General features: G+C 39.2%; 2 protein-coding genes across 4 annotated transcripts; both read right to left on the minus strand.

The window, feature by feature from the left end:
- Positions 1 to 491: 491 nt before the first annotated feature.
- LOC131425572 (ras-related protein Rab-10) lies at positions 492 to 16,591 on the minus strand. Of its 3 annotated transcripts, none has more exons than XM_058587561.1 (6): positions 16,474 to 16,584; positions 16,117 to 16,255; positions 15,534 to 15,733; positions 15,386 to 15,475; positions 15,059 to 15,323; positions 492 to 1,951 (listed from the first exon to the last, which is right to left on the minus strand). In XM_058587561.1, exons 1-5 carry the CDS (start codon positions 16,570 to 16,572, stop codon positions 15,126 to 15,128), a joined length of 726 nt encoding a protein of 241 aa, XP_058443544.1. In that variant the 5' UTR covers positions 16,573 to 16,584; the 3' UTR covers positions 492 to 1,951; positions 15,059 to 15,125. The 3 variants fall into 3 exon arrangements, with proteins under 3 accessions (XP_058443544.1, XP_058443543.1, XP_058443545.1); XM_058587560.1 differs by having other exon boundaries at positions 15,055 to 15,323; positions 16,474 to 16,583; XM_058587562.1 differs by having other exon boundaries at positions 15,055 to 15,323; positions 16,117 to 16,591.
- LOC131427905 (uncharacterized) lies at positions 5,349 to 6,152 on the minus strand. The gene has a single exon (XM_058591486.1). It carries the CDS (start codon positions 6,150 to 6,152, stop codon positions 5,349 to 5,351), a length of 804 nt encoding a protein of 267 aa, XP_058447469.1.
- Positions 16,592 to 17,643: the final 1,052 nt, after the last annotated feature.

Genomic DNA, 17,643 nt, shown 5'->3' on the forward strand with positions numbered 1-17,643 from the left:
ACAACTTTCGGGGACGGGTATGGCGTGATGGACTCGTGAAGCCCGCCCGAGTTCGTTTCCCAACCCCGCACATAGGGTCAGAAAGTTTTTATGGCCCGAACAGGCGAATGACCTTATGGTTAAAAGCTCTACAATAGAAACAAAAAAAAACACGTCTTTCACCGGTCCTGCCTATGCTATAAGCTCGAATTCAATGCTTAAAACGCTAGTAATGAGCATTATGTGTCGTAAATTTCGTAAAGGTCTATCATACGATATGCCATAATCACATGTTGGTGTCGAATAGAGAATTAAGAAATAACCGTTCAAATGCGCTGTCCAGCGAAAATAACCTTTTAGAACAGTTTAGGAATGTTCCTTGGTAATTCTGCTAGCGTTTTTACAAATGCGAATGAAATTTGATCGAATAATTTATACGCTTTTATTCTGAATAAACGGTGCGTGTTGAGGTGGAATCGAGAAATCCACGATAGAAAATAAAACACTTCTGCTTGGCTTATCGACTCATTTTTATTCTCAACAATTTTGACATTCCACGATCTCTTGCTTATTTCGATTCGATTGGTAGAATGAATGCTTGCTGCGGTAGTCGGGCGTACCGAGTGCGATTATTCTTCCGGAAAAGAACTACTTTCTAATTAATTCCGACAAAAAATGGAAACTCTTTCCTTTCATCTTCACCCCACTGCAATGCATTCATCCAACCGCACTGCTGACTGTTCTCATCGTTTTGCTTCCAAATATATATAACTTCACTGTTCCTTCGACGCCCCAAAATCGTGCGTACATCGTGAACCCTTTTCTTAATGTTATCACTAAAAAGCATACCATTCGTCACTATGATAATAAACATAACTAGCGGCATTTCAAAAAATGAAAGCTATTTTCATATACATATATAAAATATAATAACTAAATTTGTTATATGTTTTTTTTATGTTTGCCCGTGCGCGCATTTGTTGCACGCGAGCATGTTTGATATATGATTTTTTTATCAGTATGATTTTGATCCAATTATTTTTTTTTCTTACGTTTTTTGTTTTGACTAAAACACCTACAAATCCAAGACGATGGCCATAATTTATTCTTTTCATGTCTACGATTTTTACTTTCGTTCTACAAGTTTCCTACTCAGCATTTTATTTTTTGTATGACATAGGTATTTTGTTTTTGTTTGTTTGTTTGTTAAATGGACCTTACAACGATTGCTAGTGACAGTAGAGATGGGTTTTCTATTATTTGTTTTTTTTTTATGTAAACTTAGTAGGCATTTTTATGTTTTAGTCCCTTAAGAAATCTCTGGCTACTCGGAAATATCTTCTCTCCGTATGTCCGTTTTGTTTTTTTTTTGTATTTTCATTCAAATGAACCCTTCTGAGGTGCTTGGCTTCCTATAACTTACACTCCCTATGCCGAACAGTATTTCGAACACTGGATTCGTCACGACGTTGATGATGAAGATGATGACATTAATTATGATGACATATGACAACTTGTCTGTAAATGATGTGTAATGTGCTTCATTCCAAGCGTTGCTTTGTGTAATTGCTCAACAGACAAAACATGATATTGAATAGTTTCCCGTATTGTATGCATGCATGCATTCCTACCGTCTCGTTTCCGTTTGCCGAGCTGGGCTGGCGGGCTTCTCACATAGACAAATGACATCGAAAAGCAAGGGTCTGGCTTTGACGGTATGTGTGCGTTGGATTGAGGAGAAGCATGCTATGATTTTTACTCTAACCTTGTCTGGTGTGTGTTTTGTGTGTACATTTTCTTATGCGGTATATTAAGTATGCATGGATGTTAGTGAAATTAATCTGACACAATCTCATACAGTCTAATAAAAATTCACATAAACGAAAAGAATGTGAAAGTATGAGTTACATAAAATTAGCATAGGATGTTTAAGAAAAGGTTATTTTTCTCGAATATGTGACTGTCTGCCGACCTGGAAAGAAAAGGAAATCATTTAGTCTGTGCTCAAACAAAGGATCATCACGTTAGATATTTAAAGATGTTAATATATTCGAAATGAATAGCCCTATTGGAACATTTTTGTGCTCTCCGTACACTTATTTGTGTTGTGGGAGCCACGGATACGGAGAGAATAAAACGAATATATTCACAGTCAATAAAATCAATAATTTTATTCGAGCGATTTCTTGCTATCCGGCGAGCGTAACGTTTTCTACTTGACTGACGTCAAGGTGTTTCATCCTCGAGGTGCGTACAATACAATGTTGTGAATGTATATGACGCCGCCATATAGTCCCCTTCAGTTACACGAGAAATCGGACCCGATGACCCGAAGGTGTAACTTTAGTGTGAGCCTCGTCGTTCACCTGGCTTCCTGAATGCTCCCTTGATGTGAATGCAGGCTTTATTCTGTCGATCGAAATTCGTTTCTCCTTTCCACCAACAAGAATGTCGAAGTATTTACCGTGTCGATTTACCACCTGGTACGGTCCATCGTATGGTGGTTGGAGCGGTCGTTTGACATAGTCCACGCGAACAAAAACATGTTCACAAGTAGCTAGATCTTTCGGAATGAATACTCTTGGCTTGGAATGGTTGCTACCGGCAACCGGTGTTAGTTGTTGAATCGATTCCCTAAGAGAGCGAATGAAGTCGGAGCGGTCCACTCCTTCTCCAGATTGCGTTTCGAAGAACTCTCCTGGTAGTTTCAGCGGTTGACCGTAGACCATTTCAGCAGACGAACACTGCATATCCTCTCGGATCGCTGTTCGGAGTCCTAGTAAAATCAACGGAAGTTTAGTTCTCCAGTGCTTTGAATCTACACAAATAATTGCTGTTTTCATTGTTCTATGGAACCGCTCGACCATTTCATTTGCTTGAGGATGATAAGCTGTCGTACGGATTCGTTTAATGCCTAGCAAATTGCTGAGCTCCCGAAAAAGCTCTGACTCGAACTGTCGTCCTTGATCCGTCGTAATAGTTTCAGGAATGCCGAACCGAGAAATCCAACTGCTAAGAAGGGCTTGAGCAACTGATTCCGCTGTCATGTCGCACAATGGCACCGCTTCAGGCCATCTGGTAAATCTGTCAATCATTGTTAGGACGTAACGCCTACCGTTCGATGAGGTCAATGGACCAACAAGGTCGAGATGTACATGTTGAAATCTGGTCTTGGGAATATTGAAGGCTTGTAGAGGTGATGAAGTATGTCGATTGATTTTTGATCGTTGACACCTATCGCATGACTGAACATACGTCTTGATGTCTTTGTTAATAGATGGCCAGACGAATCGTTCTTTTATCAACTTTCTGGTAGCCCGAATGCCTGGATGTGAGACTGTGTGTAAAATCTCCATGATCTTGAAGCGAAGTTTTTCTGGTACGTACGGACGAATCCGATCATTAAGCGATACATCACAATAAATCCCTGTCTGTGTGCTTGGCAATGCTTTCAAAACCAGCTTAAACGATGTTGGTCTGTCAGAGGCCAATCATCTTTTTAATTCCGCATCATGGATTTGTTCAGTCGCTAACTCCTCAAAATTCAGCGATTGCGGAAAGGAAATCGTCGCTACGCGAGATAGAGCGTCTGCAATCTCGTTTTTACTACCACTAATATGCTGGATATCTGATGTGAATTGAGAAATATAACCGAGGTACCGCTCCTCGTGCGGTAAATAATCGTTTTTTGCTGATCTCAAAGCGTAGGTTAGTGGTCGATGATCAGTAAAAATTGTGAATTTCCTAGCTTCCAGCAAGTGTCGAAAGTATTGTACTGCTAATTTTATGGCGGTTAATTCTCTCCCGAACGTTGAGTATTTTGTTTGAGCCTCGGAGAATTTCTGTGAGAAAAAACCCAGCGGATGCCAGTGACTGCCGTTATACTGCTGAAGTACTGCTCCGACCGAAGTATTTGACGCATCTACCATCAAACTTAAACGTTTGGTTGGATCAGGATAATGCAAAAGAGTTGCATTCGCAATGCTTTGCTTGCAGTTTACGAAAGCCTTTTCAGCGTTGTCGCACCAGTCTAATTTTCTTGAGTCATTTTTTCGGTTTCCTTGTATAAGATTGCGAAGGGGGGCTTGTTGGTCCGTAGCGTGCGGGAGAAAACGTTTATAACCATTTATTAGAGCTAAAAACCGGCGAAGCTCCTTGACTGTAGTTGGTAACTTATAGTTTTGGAGCGCTTGTATTCTATCCGGTAGTGGTCGAATTCCGTCGTGATTCACGATAGCCGAGAAATTCCACTTCGCGCTGTGCAAATCGACTCTTCGAGAGGTTTATAACCAATCCATGCTTGTGAAGGCGCTCTAGCACGCACCGAATGTGATAACGGTGCTGTTCTTCGTTAGCGGAGGCGATACAAATGTCGTCCATAAAAATAATGACGAAATCGAGATCGCCGAGGATCTTATGCATGAAGCGTTGGAAAGTCTGCGATGCATTACATAGTTCGAACTGCATTCTTGTAAATTCGAAAAGTCCGAATGGTGTAATCACGGCGGTTTTTGGTATATCGATTTCCTCCACAGGAATCTGATGGTAGGCCCGTTCCAAATCGAGTGTTGTGAAAATAGACTTACCATGAAGTGCGTTAAGAAGGTCATGGATATGCGGTACCGGGTATCGGTCCGGTACGGTAACAGCATTTAGACGTCTGTAATCGCCAACGAATCTCCAACAACCATTCTTTTTGGGCACACAGTGCAGTGCGCTTGCCCAGGAACTGCTGGAATGACGACATATCCCAAGCTCTAACATCGTCTCGAATTCTTGTTTAGCGGCTTTCAATTTATCTGGAGGAAGTCGACGACTTTTACAAGACAACGGTGGCCCTTTTGTAAGGATATGATGGGTTACGTCATGTTGAACTTCGGAACGCAGGGTAGACGGTAGTGTAACCTCACGGAACTCTTCCAACAAATTTCTATATGGGTGATTTCCTACCACGGTTGTTATATTGCACAGTGTAGGAGTTGCTAATCCGCCGATTGAGTGCAATTTCGTAATTGAATCGATGAGCCGGCGACGTTTCAGATCCACAACAATCCCAAAATGGGCCAGGAAATCCGCGCCTATTATAGGTGTAGTTACATCAGCGACTATGAAATTCCATGAGAATCTACGACGTAGACCCATATCTGTTGTAACGAAACGCTGTCCGAATGTTTTTATAATTGTTCCGTTTGCAGCGTGCAGTTCCCATTGACTTCGATTTCCCTTTTTATCCTTCATTGTAGCTGGAATTATTGAGAGATCTGATCCGGTATCTATTAAAAATCGTTTGTTTGCTGTCCGATCGAAAATAGTTAGACGGCTGCTGTTCGTTTTAGCTCCCACCCCCGCCGTTTGGGATGAGAAGGATTTTAGTTTTTTGGTTTCGAATACCGGCACGGAGATCGACATTGTTGTGCGGCCTCTCGAAATTTACGATGATACCAACAAATGTCCTGCGAAGACTGTGGGTCGTTACGGCGACGTGATGAAGAACGGGACCGATTTCCATTTTCCACCGTTCTCAATCGTCGCACTTCGCTGGACAGTGCAGCAATTTGGATTTCCAGATCTTGTATATTCGTAGTAGCAGCAGGAAGAGATGCGATGACTATCTGATGACCAGAGGAGTCGACCATCTTATCAGCCATTTCCGCTAGCTGATCAAGTTTATTCTCACAAATCGCTAAAACTGCACGTATGCTCGTTGGCATCCGTTGCATGAACAACATTCTCATTAACTCGTCGTTTACGTTTAGATTTGTAGCCAGCTCCTGCATTTTAGCTAGCAGGTGAGTCGGACGCATATCACCAAGATCACAGGAATTAAGTAGCTTTTCGAATTTTTCCTGTGCCGACAACTCGAATCGGGAGATTAGACGGTTTTTTACAGTTACATACTTATCCTGTGCAGGAGGATTTGCGACTATATCGGAAATATGCCGCAAGACTGTCTGATCCACCTTAGCAATTATGTGGTGAAATTTGGTTAGGTCGCTCTGAATCCCAGCAAGCGAAAATTGAGCCTCAACCTGGGCAAACCACATGAGCGGATCCGTTTTCCAGAACTCCGGTAATTTGACGGAAACTGCTGCGGTAATGTGTGCATCTCGTGACGATGGAAAAGGTACGTCCAATCCGTCCAAGGGATCTCCGGATCCCGAAACTTGAGCCATGTTTATTTTTTACAAAATGGCGTACCGTGAATTTTTCTATACGGAATACCAGTTTTTTTTAGCAAAAAACGCAATTCCGGTTCACGAATTAAAAAAAAAAAAATCGCGTCGGGGTCACCAATGTGGGAGCCACGGATACGGAGAGAATAAAACGAATATATTCACAGTCAATAAAATCAATAATTTTATTCGAGCGATTTCTTGCTATCCGGCGAGCGTAACGTTTTCTACTTGACTGACGTCAAGGTGTTTCATCCTCGAGGTGCGTACAATACAATGTTGTGAATGTATATGACGCCGCCATAGTGTCAATGTGATATATATATTTTCGAAAATATTTTATTTAGAATTTTTTATGCCCTGAAAAGGACGGTTTTATTTTGTTGGTGTTGGTGATAAGAGATGCTAATTAAGATCACGCAACACTCGATTATGAAAGTCGTTCGGCATTTTCTTCGATTGTGAACATCAGTGCCTCTTGTGCGAGGTGATCGATGCACAAACTTCAACGGATGCTACTCGTTTAAATACTAATTCGGGTTACGTGAAGGGGTTCAATTTAAATATTAACACACACCCACACATATTGGAAAGCGAAATTCCAATGAAAATCAGTAATTTTTACTGCTAGGTGAATGGCGCATCAAATAACTGCGAAGAAGGTCCACTTGCTGATGAGCACAGCAACCTTCCTTACGGCATTAACGAACCCCATAGAAAGGAAAATCGGCTCGATATAAATTTGGGTGGTGCTAAGAAGCTCTGTCTACGCTAAGCGAAATACAAAATAGTAGGAAAATACTTGATTTTTGTTCATCTAACTCCTGCTAGAACCGGTTACGAAGAGGTTACGTATCACACTTTGAATTTAAAGGGAATAAAGTGATAATGGCTACCTAATATAACCAATTAACCATTTTTGTTGTCTATGATAATAATATAGTGGAAATAATAAACAATAAAGACGCGCATCGAGCAATTTTTCATTATAACTGCCGGTAAGCCGTCAGGGCCAGAGGAGGTAGACGACTTCATGCAAGCGATTGCCGTCCGAATCGAAATTAACTTTTCGGTAGAAAAGAGTGAAAAAGATTTATACAAAATAGTTGTTTCATTATAGGGACATATATTTGACAGATAAAGTCCTTTATAGATTGTATTAAATCATTTTAAATCGTCAAACAAAGATCAACGTTTGCTCAAGAATTGCTCCCCTTTGTCGACTATTTCGGATGTCACTCTCTAAAGAAGTTTTTCCCAACTTATGGAAATCTTCTTTCATGTTCCCAGTGTATAAGAAAGGTGACAAAAAAGACGTGAACAATTACCGTGGCATCACATAAACTGTTTGAAAAGGTTATTCTGGCACCGATTTTCAACCACTGCAAGCAATATATTGTTTACACTCAACATGGTTTTATGCCCAAGCGCTCCACAACCACCAACCTATTGTCATTCATGTGCTACGTGACTGATGGTATGTCAAAAGGTTTACAAACAGACGCTATTTACACCGATCTCTCTGCTGCCTTTGATATAATAAATCACAATATAACAATTGCTAAATTGGAAAGACTTGGATTCGGCTCTAACATCCTTCGGTGGCTGCAGTCATATCTTGTAGATCGTCTTTTAGCAGTGAAAATCGGCGATCACGTTTCCAATGAGTTTATCGCTTCGTCCGGAATTCCGCAGGGTAGTCATCTCAGGCCTTTAATATTTTTACTGTATTTCTACGACGTCAACTTTACTCTAGAGGGCCCTCGTCTATCGTTTGCCGATGACGTTAAGATCTACTATTACATTCGAAGCCCGGAGGATGCAGGTTTTCTTCAACGACAGTTGTTGAGCTTCGCCGAGTGGTGTAAAGTAAACCGTATGAAATTGAATCCTGACAAATGCTCGACCATCACGTTCTCGAAGAGGAAAGAGCCATTTCATTTTGATTACTTTTTGGAAGGATCCCCGATAGTCAGAACGACGTGTGTTAAAGACCTTGGTGTCTTTCTCGATGAGCAACTGACATTCAAGCAACACATTAGCTTTATCGTTTCTAAAGCTTCTCGCAACCTAGGATTTATAATGAGGATGGCTAAACATTTTACAGACGTGCACTGTTTAAAATCTCTGTTTTGCTCGCTTGTTCGTTCATCCTTGGAGTACTGTTCTGTCGTTTGGAACCCTCACTACATAAACGGAGCTCATAGAATCGAATCGATACAACGCAGATTCATTCGCTTCGCCCTACGGAGCTTACCGTGGAACAATCCTCACCAACTACCAAGCTACGTAAGTCGCGGGTTATTAATCGGTCTCGATACACTACAAGTTCGTCGAGATGTTGCACGTTGCACCGCGTTTCATCAGGATTTGACTTCAATCTATCACGCAGTAGGATACTTGGAAATTTTTTATATATTACTAGAAATTATCATTAGGACCATATTGTGTCTGTTGATTATACCTAAATGAATAAATAAATAAATAAATAAAGGATAAGTCCCATGGGGTTGTTCGTGCCATTAATGTGTAAAAAGGCAACCAAAATTTCTAGTGATCTACAATCAAACAGTTTAATCAATCGTCACACTTTTGAGTCCGCAATTGCAGGAAATAATGCGCTAAGATTGGTCTTGATTAGGAACCAACACCGAACATTGTTTGACTCGATTTGTATTTGATTTAAAGCCGTCAAAATTACAAAAATATCCCAAATTTATGCAATTATATCTTTGTACATACTTGCGATAGGGATTTCGATATTTAAGCTTCTCTTCGCCAAGCTTGTGTTCAAGTTTTGTATGCAAGCAGTTATTTTTATAGTGTTAAGTTTCTCTACCATTCTGCGATTTCGTTTCGTTGAAGCAATTAACTTTTCCTCATTATCAATCGAGTTCATCTTATATAAATTAGAAATTAATCTTAAGTACTCAAAATTTATCCTGGGGTAGTTGTCAATTTCTCAGCCGAAACAACATAACAGGGAATTTCATCGGAGCTTGCATGACACAAGATCAGAGCGTACCAATTAAAGCTTCAAATCGTTTTCTGGCACTTTTTGTCTTGCTGTCTAGCAACAACCTACCTCTAGCATGCTACGCGTAGGACTGAAACGTTAGCTATAATTTCGCTTCTATTTATAGATTCCCGTGTTTCCAACAGCTTCGCTTTTGCATCGATTGATCAATCAGAGCGATGCTTTTCCTTTGATATATCGCTTACTCCTTCAAAACCGTCGTCTATGGCAGGGAAATCCAGAATGCCGGAGATTTTTAGCAGACAAAATAGGACACTGCTCGCTACTAATCAAAATTTCAATCATTTATGATTGAAAATACGTGGCTTGATACATTCAAATCGAAACATAGAAATATTTCCACTCAAATGATAAAATAATATTAATAATTGATACAAAATAGACTGACTAAGTGTTTAAAACCTGACCCCATTTCTATGTGTATTTTTCCTTGAGTTTCTGATTTGCACCCGTATATAGAAAATAAAGATGTGTTCCACATCAAAACAGGAAAGTTTTTATTCGTTCCGCGTTCAAATTTTCTTTAGTTTCCACTATTAAGAGCTGTAAATAAACACCTTTCGAGCCTTGCGTATCGAATACTGTTCAAACGTTCCCCCGCGAAGCTCATTACTCGATAATTTTTGTTGCATTGTTGCCGGAGTTCTGCCAGAATGCAGTTCAGAAGTTAGAAATCTGTAAATTTGCAGACCTGGCATCTCTGTTTATATTGAATAATTGAATTTGACATGTCGTCTGCTCGGTTGAAATCCCGATGGTAAATTTTTCTATGTCTGAATGCGGATGTTATTTTTTTTCAGAAAAAAAAACAAGAAGAAATGAGGAAGAAAAGTGCAAACATCGAGCGTTTCATAGTTACCGAACTACATACCCGAAAACACCACATATTAGTTCTGAAAAAGAATTTTTAGCCATGTTTTGTTCCGTTGTTTACTTAAAACCACAAGTTTTCGATATATATTGGAAATTTTGAAGACGTCGGTGGACCAGAGATGCCAATGCTCCAGATTTAGCTGGAGATTTTGCCAGCATTTTTTTCATTTCTACAGACACTAACAAACCAGATCTTTTGCCAGATTTTGTTGATTTCACTAGATATTAAAATTTTCTCTATTTGAAATGCCAGATTTGGCAGTTTGTTTTGAATAAACTCGGAACAGATGGTTCAAAATCGTCAAATAAGTAGAAAACAATGAAAATAAATGCCTACACACTTAAAACTTAGTTTTGATCTCGGAGATGCCGAAAACAAACGGCGAAGCGATATTTTACTGAAATTCCGGCTAAGATAGCTTTTTCCAAAATACTCGGGGTTAATTATTTCCGATTTCTCGGCAATTCAAAATGTTGTACTAATATTCGGTTATGTAAGCTACCGTGTTTACCAGCAATTGGTCGTTTCACCGAAATCAACAAATTAATGATATCAACTTACCGGATATAACAGTATTTTCTTCATCTGATATACCTTATAATCAAAAAAGAACCGGAATTTTTATTTTAAAATTCCCGCGCTTGTCCAATCGGTAAACTTTTATTCTCTCAACGTTGGCAACACTTTTATACACATTTTGTCAAATTTTGACGCATATCGTACGATTAGTTTTTGTTTGGCGTCTATACAAAGAAGTTGAAAAATTTTCGTGTGGCGATTTTTATAATGGATGAAAATTTAGAACAACGGCTCGCCTTCGAAGCGCCATTCGGTCGATTGTTGTGCGGTTTCGAAGTCATATTCATAGATCCACACCTCATCACCAGTTATGATGCATTCGATGAATGTGGGGTCACTATCTGCGTTGGAAATCATCTCTTTGGCCACATCAACACGAAGCTGTTTTTGAATGAAATACAGCTTTTTTTTGGCACCAGCCGAGAAGCGACGCGTTTCAAACCCAAAACATTAGTTAAAATGTGTTCGGCTGATCCATAAGAGATGCCCAACAACACAGCAATCTCTCTAATCGGTACAGAACGATTTTGCAACACGATTTGCTTCGCCGATTCAATGTTTTCTTCAGTAACATCTCATCATGATCCAAGCTTTTCAACTTCTTTGTATATACGCCAAACAAAAACTAATCGTACGATATGCGTCAAAATTTGACAAAATGTGTATAAAAGTATTGCCAACGTTGAGAAAATAAAAGTTTACCGATTGGACAAGCGCGGGAATTTTAAAATGAAAATTCCGGTTCATTTTTGATCATAAGATATTGTTACTGTTTATTCCATTTCCAAGCCTATCAGTTCTACCGACAGCCTAAGGCAGGGTTGTTACGGAAAATTTCAAAATCAAAACGCACGAAGTTGAAAATTAAAACGTGCGATATTTGAGCGAAGCGTTTACCCCACTATTTTTGTGGTAAGCATCGCAGAACTCACAGTGAAAATTAAATTGCTTATAATTTTATGGAAAATAAATCCTAACAGCTTAGAGTCTTTTAAAATAGTAAAATCTATGTGCTCCTTGAAATTTTGCTTGGAATCCAGAATAACATCCAGGTCCTTAACAGGCGATGCGCGTTCGAGAACAGTTTATGAAATATTAGAGTGGAACTTGAATACAAACTTTTTGTGACCAAAAGAGATGACGCAGCATTTAGAGGCATTTAAAACCATTTTGTTGATTTTACACCAATTAGTTAAATTATCTAACTGTTATTGTAGGTACTCTGAGTCAGCTACAGATTTGATTGTATGAAATATTTGAAGGTCATCGACGAACGATAGTTTCATGCGCTTGATCGAAAAATTTAGATCGTTCAGTTACAGTAAGAATATAAAAGGTCCAATGTGACTTCCTTGAGGAACTCCAGAGGTTACAGTAAATGGTGATGATGTACAATCTCTAATTTTCACCATCATTTCACGACCAGTTAGATATGATCGAAGCCATATGGTATCAATGAGTATCAGAGAAAAACTCATGAGGCTTGTTTGTCTTTCTCGTGTTCGGACGACGGTTTTGATGCAGTGAACGACATTGCATTTTCGTGGTACCTCTCAGTAAATTATTTATTTAATAAGTAAAGAACTTTTTAAAACTTTTTCTATAGAAATTCTTGCTCAGGAAATTAAGAAATGGAAGTATGCAAAATTCACACAATATATCAACTTCCGTTTCAGATATCAAGAAGTGTAAAGAAAAACCTTGTCATTTCATATCCACGTCATCCAGTTATGTTTCTAACATTACCCACCAACTTTTGTAAACCGGAAACACATAGGATTTCTTCCATATTTCAGGAAAAAATCCAGAACGCAAAGAGCAATTGAAAATGTTGGATAGTGGAACCAACAAACTTTTAGAACAATTTCTTATCACCACGGATGGAATCCTGTCAGGTCCCTCACTAGATGAACGTTTCTACTTTTTCTTCTCTGCTTCTTTTCTTGTCCAACTTCGCTTCGTAAGCCTGTCGTGCAAATTTTGCTTTGAGAATGAGGTTTTTTTCACAAACAAAATTTGTAATAATATTATCGAAGTATAGCATTCCATTAATTAAGTTCTTTGCATTATTGAATGTGTTTTCACTGAGACGATATCTTACATCATCTTCGAGTGCAAAAATCTTCTTTCGATTTCCGCATTAGAATGGGACAACGCAAGCACATATATCGGAAAGTTTTTGTAATTACTGGTAACAGCTATGCTTAAATAGCGATATGTACAACTCGAGATTGGAGAGTATAAAATCGAAGTTTTGTCCACTGAAGAAAATATTTGCTAGAGCCTTTGGTTTTATCAAGTTGGAAATTCACCATTTCGGTCAGCTCGACCTGCTGACTCGATTGCTGAAACGTTCCCCATCTTCAATTGTTCGAGGTTTCATAAAACTCACAAGATTCAAAAATATGTAACGAACTTTTTTTCTCGAACAAATGATTCACAATTCTGAAATAATGTTTCTTGCAATTCGCGCGAAATCCGCGCCATCGCATCAAAATCTGCTCAGAAACCGCGCGACCGTAACAACCCTGCTAATGTAGGAATCAATAAATCTATGATTTGAGTTTTAAATGGAATGTTTATTTTATATTTAAAAATTCATGCTAATTAATCGCTTAAAATCTCGGTAATAACTCACATGCATGAATACCGATAACTTTTAATTTCTTTCCAAATGCAAATTATCTGTCAAATGGATAATACCGATAATCTCAGTTGTTTTATTGTTTGCCGAGATGATTACCGAACACTCAGCTGTTCAAAATTTTGCGGTGAAATTTTACCTAGATTCGGGGAAAACAATCTAAGTGTGAAAACATGGCTCTAGAGCAATGGTTCCCAAACATTTTTTGGTCGACTGCCCATTTTAAATATATTATTCGTTCTACTGCCCACCAAGTAGAAAAAAATTATTAAAATTCTGCGACAGTCAACATTTTGAAGTGATTTAAATATAAAATAGATAGAAATACATTCTAAACTTGAACCTAAACTATTGACAGAGATTCTAAACCTAGACCAGGACTTTGAACCACAACCCTGGAGAATACTGAATCTGGACATGTTTTTTGAATCAGAATTCTGACAGAGTTTCTGAAGCCTGAGGCAGAAATCTACACTTGGATACTGAGCATGGATTTGGTCTAGAACCTGATTTCTTGGCTTGAACTCTCGATGAAGATTTCGGGTCTAAATCTGGAGCAGGATTCTGGAGCTGGAATCTGGAATCTGGATTCCAATAAAGATTTTCACTCAAAAAATTTGACAGAGATATTGTCAATGCACCAGAATCGTGAACCTGGAACTTGATCTTGATTTTGGATTCTGAACCTGAAGCTGGATTCAGAAACACAACTCAGGACTTGGATTCTGGGCCAAAATTTTGAAGCATGACTAAGGACCTGCATTCTGACTTTGAATCCTGATACTGTATTCTGAAACTGCTGAAGAATTCTTTATTTGAATTCTGAATCTGGACCTGCATTCTGTACATGGATTCGAAGCCAAAATCTGGACCTAAGTTGAATAACTTGACCTAACCTCTGAACATGAATTTTTGATCCGAGTGCAGAATCTGAATTCTGAACCTAAAATCGGGACTGCGATTCTGGACCGGAATTCTTAGTCTGGATCTGAATTCTAAAATTGGACTCAGATTCTGGACCAAAATTATTGACCTGAATCTGTATTCTGCATTTGGTTTCTGGAATTTAATTTTCAACCTGCACTTGGACTTTGGTTCTGGGCCAGAATTATGACCCCGGATCAGCTCCTCATAGAGTTTTTAAACCTGAAACTAGATCCTGAACCTGGACTCTTCACCTGAATTCTGGACCTAGTTTCAGAACATGGACCTGACTTTTTGAGCGAAAATCGGGAACCGAATTTTAGGCCTACATTTGGAACCTGGGTTATAGACCTGAACTCCTGACAGGAATACATAGGTTTCCGTGTGTTTTGGACATAAGTTCTGATCCCAGGCCTAGATTTTGGGTCTGAATTCCTGACAGAAATTTTAGATCTAGTTGACCCAATACAAAAATTTCATGATGACTAGTGTTCGAGTAACAGCTGATCGTGTCAGACTAGTTGTAGTTTTCATCAAGCTATGGAAAAAGATGCACCAGTGCACTCATGCATAAAATCAACGATGAAATTAAACGATTTATGGTACGGATATGTCCACCATCCTCCGTATTCTCCAGACCTTGCCCCCAGCGGCTATTATCTATTTCCAATCCTGAAAAGGTTTCTCTAGAACGCTATATTTAATATCTTTTTTTAGTTTAAGATGCAAGGAGGAAGTTCGCCTGTGATGACACATAACATTCCTTAAGTAACCCTCAAATCTGTACTCGATCTATTCGTTACCTTGTCAAATCGTAATACAACTACACAAAAAGCATATTTACCCACACACATAAAATGGTGCTGCATCTAGCGAAAAGCAGCACGGAAGCATCCACGACCATTCTACGAATATCTACGCACAGCACGCCTTGTAGGCGGGTGGTTTTTCGCCGGTCCCACGGTTCACCACCACCCGGTCGGGATTGTCTGTCGTTTCCTTGCCCGCTGTCTTGTCCAGTATGGCTTCGGCCAGCTCGCGGAATGCCTTCTCAATGTTGACGTTAGCTTTGGCAGAAGTTTCCATAAAGCGAATACCGTGCTCACTGGCGATCTGCGAAGGGAAAAATCGTCCATGTTCATATGTGAAGACCGGAAGAATGCCGAACTACTTACACTTTCTCCTCGTTCTTTTCCAACCACACGTTTATCTACCATATCGCACTTGTTACCGAGAATCATCTTTTCGACGTCTTCGTTGGCATGCTGAAAATCAGAGAACCGGGTTAGCGTTAGAAAATCAGAGGAACCATCGAAATCCTACCTCGTCTATATTCCGCAACCATTTCACTATGTTATCGAAGCTTTTGTCGTTGGTGATGTCGTATACCAGCATGATGCCCATCGCACCCCGATAGTACGAGGTTGTGATGGTGTGGAACCGTTCCTGGCCAGCCGTGTCCCAGATTTGCAGTTTGATCTTTTTGCCGCGCAGTTCGATGGTTTTAATTTTGAAATCAATACCTAATTAAGTGGAAGAAAACAATGAGATCACTATAATTGCAGTCATATATTTAATTAAAAAAAATTACGAAACATTTGAAACACTCCCATTACCGATAACAACCGGTCCGAAATAAGTTCCAATTCGAAGAAAAACAAACAAATCATTGACATTCAAGGCTCGTGTGCGGCGGCTAGGCTAGTCTTCCCTTACTCACTCGCTAGATACGCACAACGCCCAAAGACGGTGTCAAGTTACCATCTCACCATCCTATCCATCCAACCCCGTCCAAGAAGCTGAGCGATAACAAACTAGCAAGAATTCTTGCCATCTATCTTGCTTGCACGGGTCGACACAATATTCTACGCTGTAATTAAAAATGATTGAAACAAAGCTTACTCACCGATCGTCGAGATGAATGTCGAAGTGAACGCATCGTCTGAGAATCGGAACAGAATGCAAGTTTTTCCTACACCAGAATCACCAATCAGCAACAGTTTGAACAGCAAATCGTACGTCTTTTTGGCCATTGTTGTTTGAAGCTTGCAATAATATATAACGAGTGTCCGGATTAGTCAGATTTTTCGATTGGGAATCCTCTACTGACAGCTCCCAAACAAGGATTCAATTTTGCGATCTCAATGCTCGAAAAATAAATGTGGATCGTTGACCTCTCCCAGTTGCAATGATATATACTTCGGTTGCTCCTCGATTGTACTAGCGTTATCTTCTATCAGTTTGTTAAATTTCCGGAACTTACCGGAGAAAAAAATGGAAAAAAGTGCACTGATTGGAAATTTGTAATTTTTCCTTTCTCACTGTCGCTTTTCTTTTTCGGGTGTTTGCCTCGCACACACATACACCTTCGGACAGGAGAACAGAAGGACTGTCAAAAGTGTATCATTTCGATGAATCATCGGTTGTTCGATGAAGTTTTCGAATGGAATCAACACAGAGAAGAGAAAAGAATGAACTGCTGCCTCACCGGCCAAAGTGCGCTGCACTGAAACGGTGAGTGCCACTCCGTTGTTTGTGCTATTGGTCGCTCGGTGGCGCAGTAAAGCGATACACTGAAAAAACGGAGCGTATTTATTCGATTTTATATAGTATATTTTAAAAATTGAAGTTAGAAACTGCCAAGTGAACATTTGTCAGGGCAGACATACCTTGTTTTGTTCTCCAGACCAACAAACAAATTTCAAATTCAATGTTGGAGTTTTTTCAGGCATTCTCATATCGAATCAATGTTCAGTTGCAATATTATAAGCTCCAAACGCTTTATTTTTTGTAACAATGCAAACACAAGTTACCAAGCCAATTGGATTGACGATAATATTGTTACGTTTAAGGGCCGCAAATCATTGACCCTGTTCTTTTTATTATTAATGACTTAATAACGGTCAAAAAAACGCCATTTCAGTGGTGTTTTTTTTTAATATTTAGAAAAAAGTCAGTTAAGAAGTATTTTCGGTACGTTTTAGGAATCATGACATACGGTTTTATTTTATTTCTTTTGCATTTTTTGAATTTTTGGTGGTTGTTTAAATTAAACTTTTCTCAAAACTCAAAATTTGAAAATAATTGGTTAATCAGCTTTTACATGACGATGAACAGGCACTTTTAAAACGTGCTTTCAAGAAAAACACGTTTAAAGTTTTAGTCTATAAAATCAATGGGAACAATTTTTTACTCAAGAGAGCCAGTACACACTTAAAATCATTTCTTGAGCTCGGCATAATAAAATGCCGAAACTGATCAGCAACACGTAACTTTGCTGATTGCTCAGTAATCAATACGCATGTTTCTGAACTTCGTTAAATGCATTCACTGATATTTCGGTAAAATGCTACACTTTGCCGAAATTTGGCATAATTGCTTGCTGAATTTATCAGTAAACAACAGATATGCCGACATCAGCAGAGACGTTTGC

This window comes from Malaya genurostris, chromosome 1 (assembly GCF_030247185.1).
Source record: "Malaya genurostris strain Urasoe2022 chromosome 1, Malgen_1.1, whole genome shotgun sequence".
Classification (NCBI taxonomy): domain Eukaryota; kingdom Metazoa; phylum Arthropoda; class Insecta; order Diptera; family Culicidae; genus Malaya; species Malaya genurostris.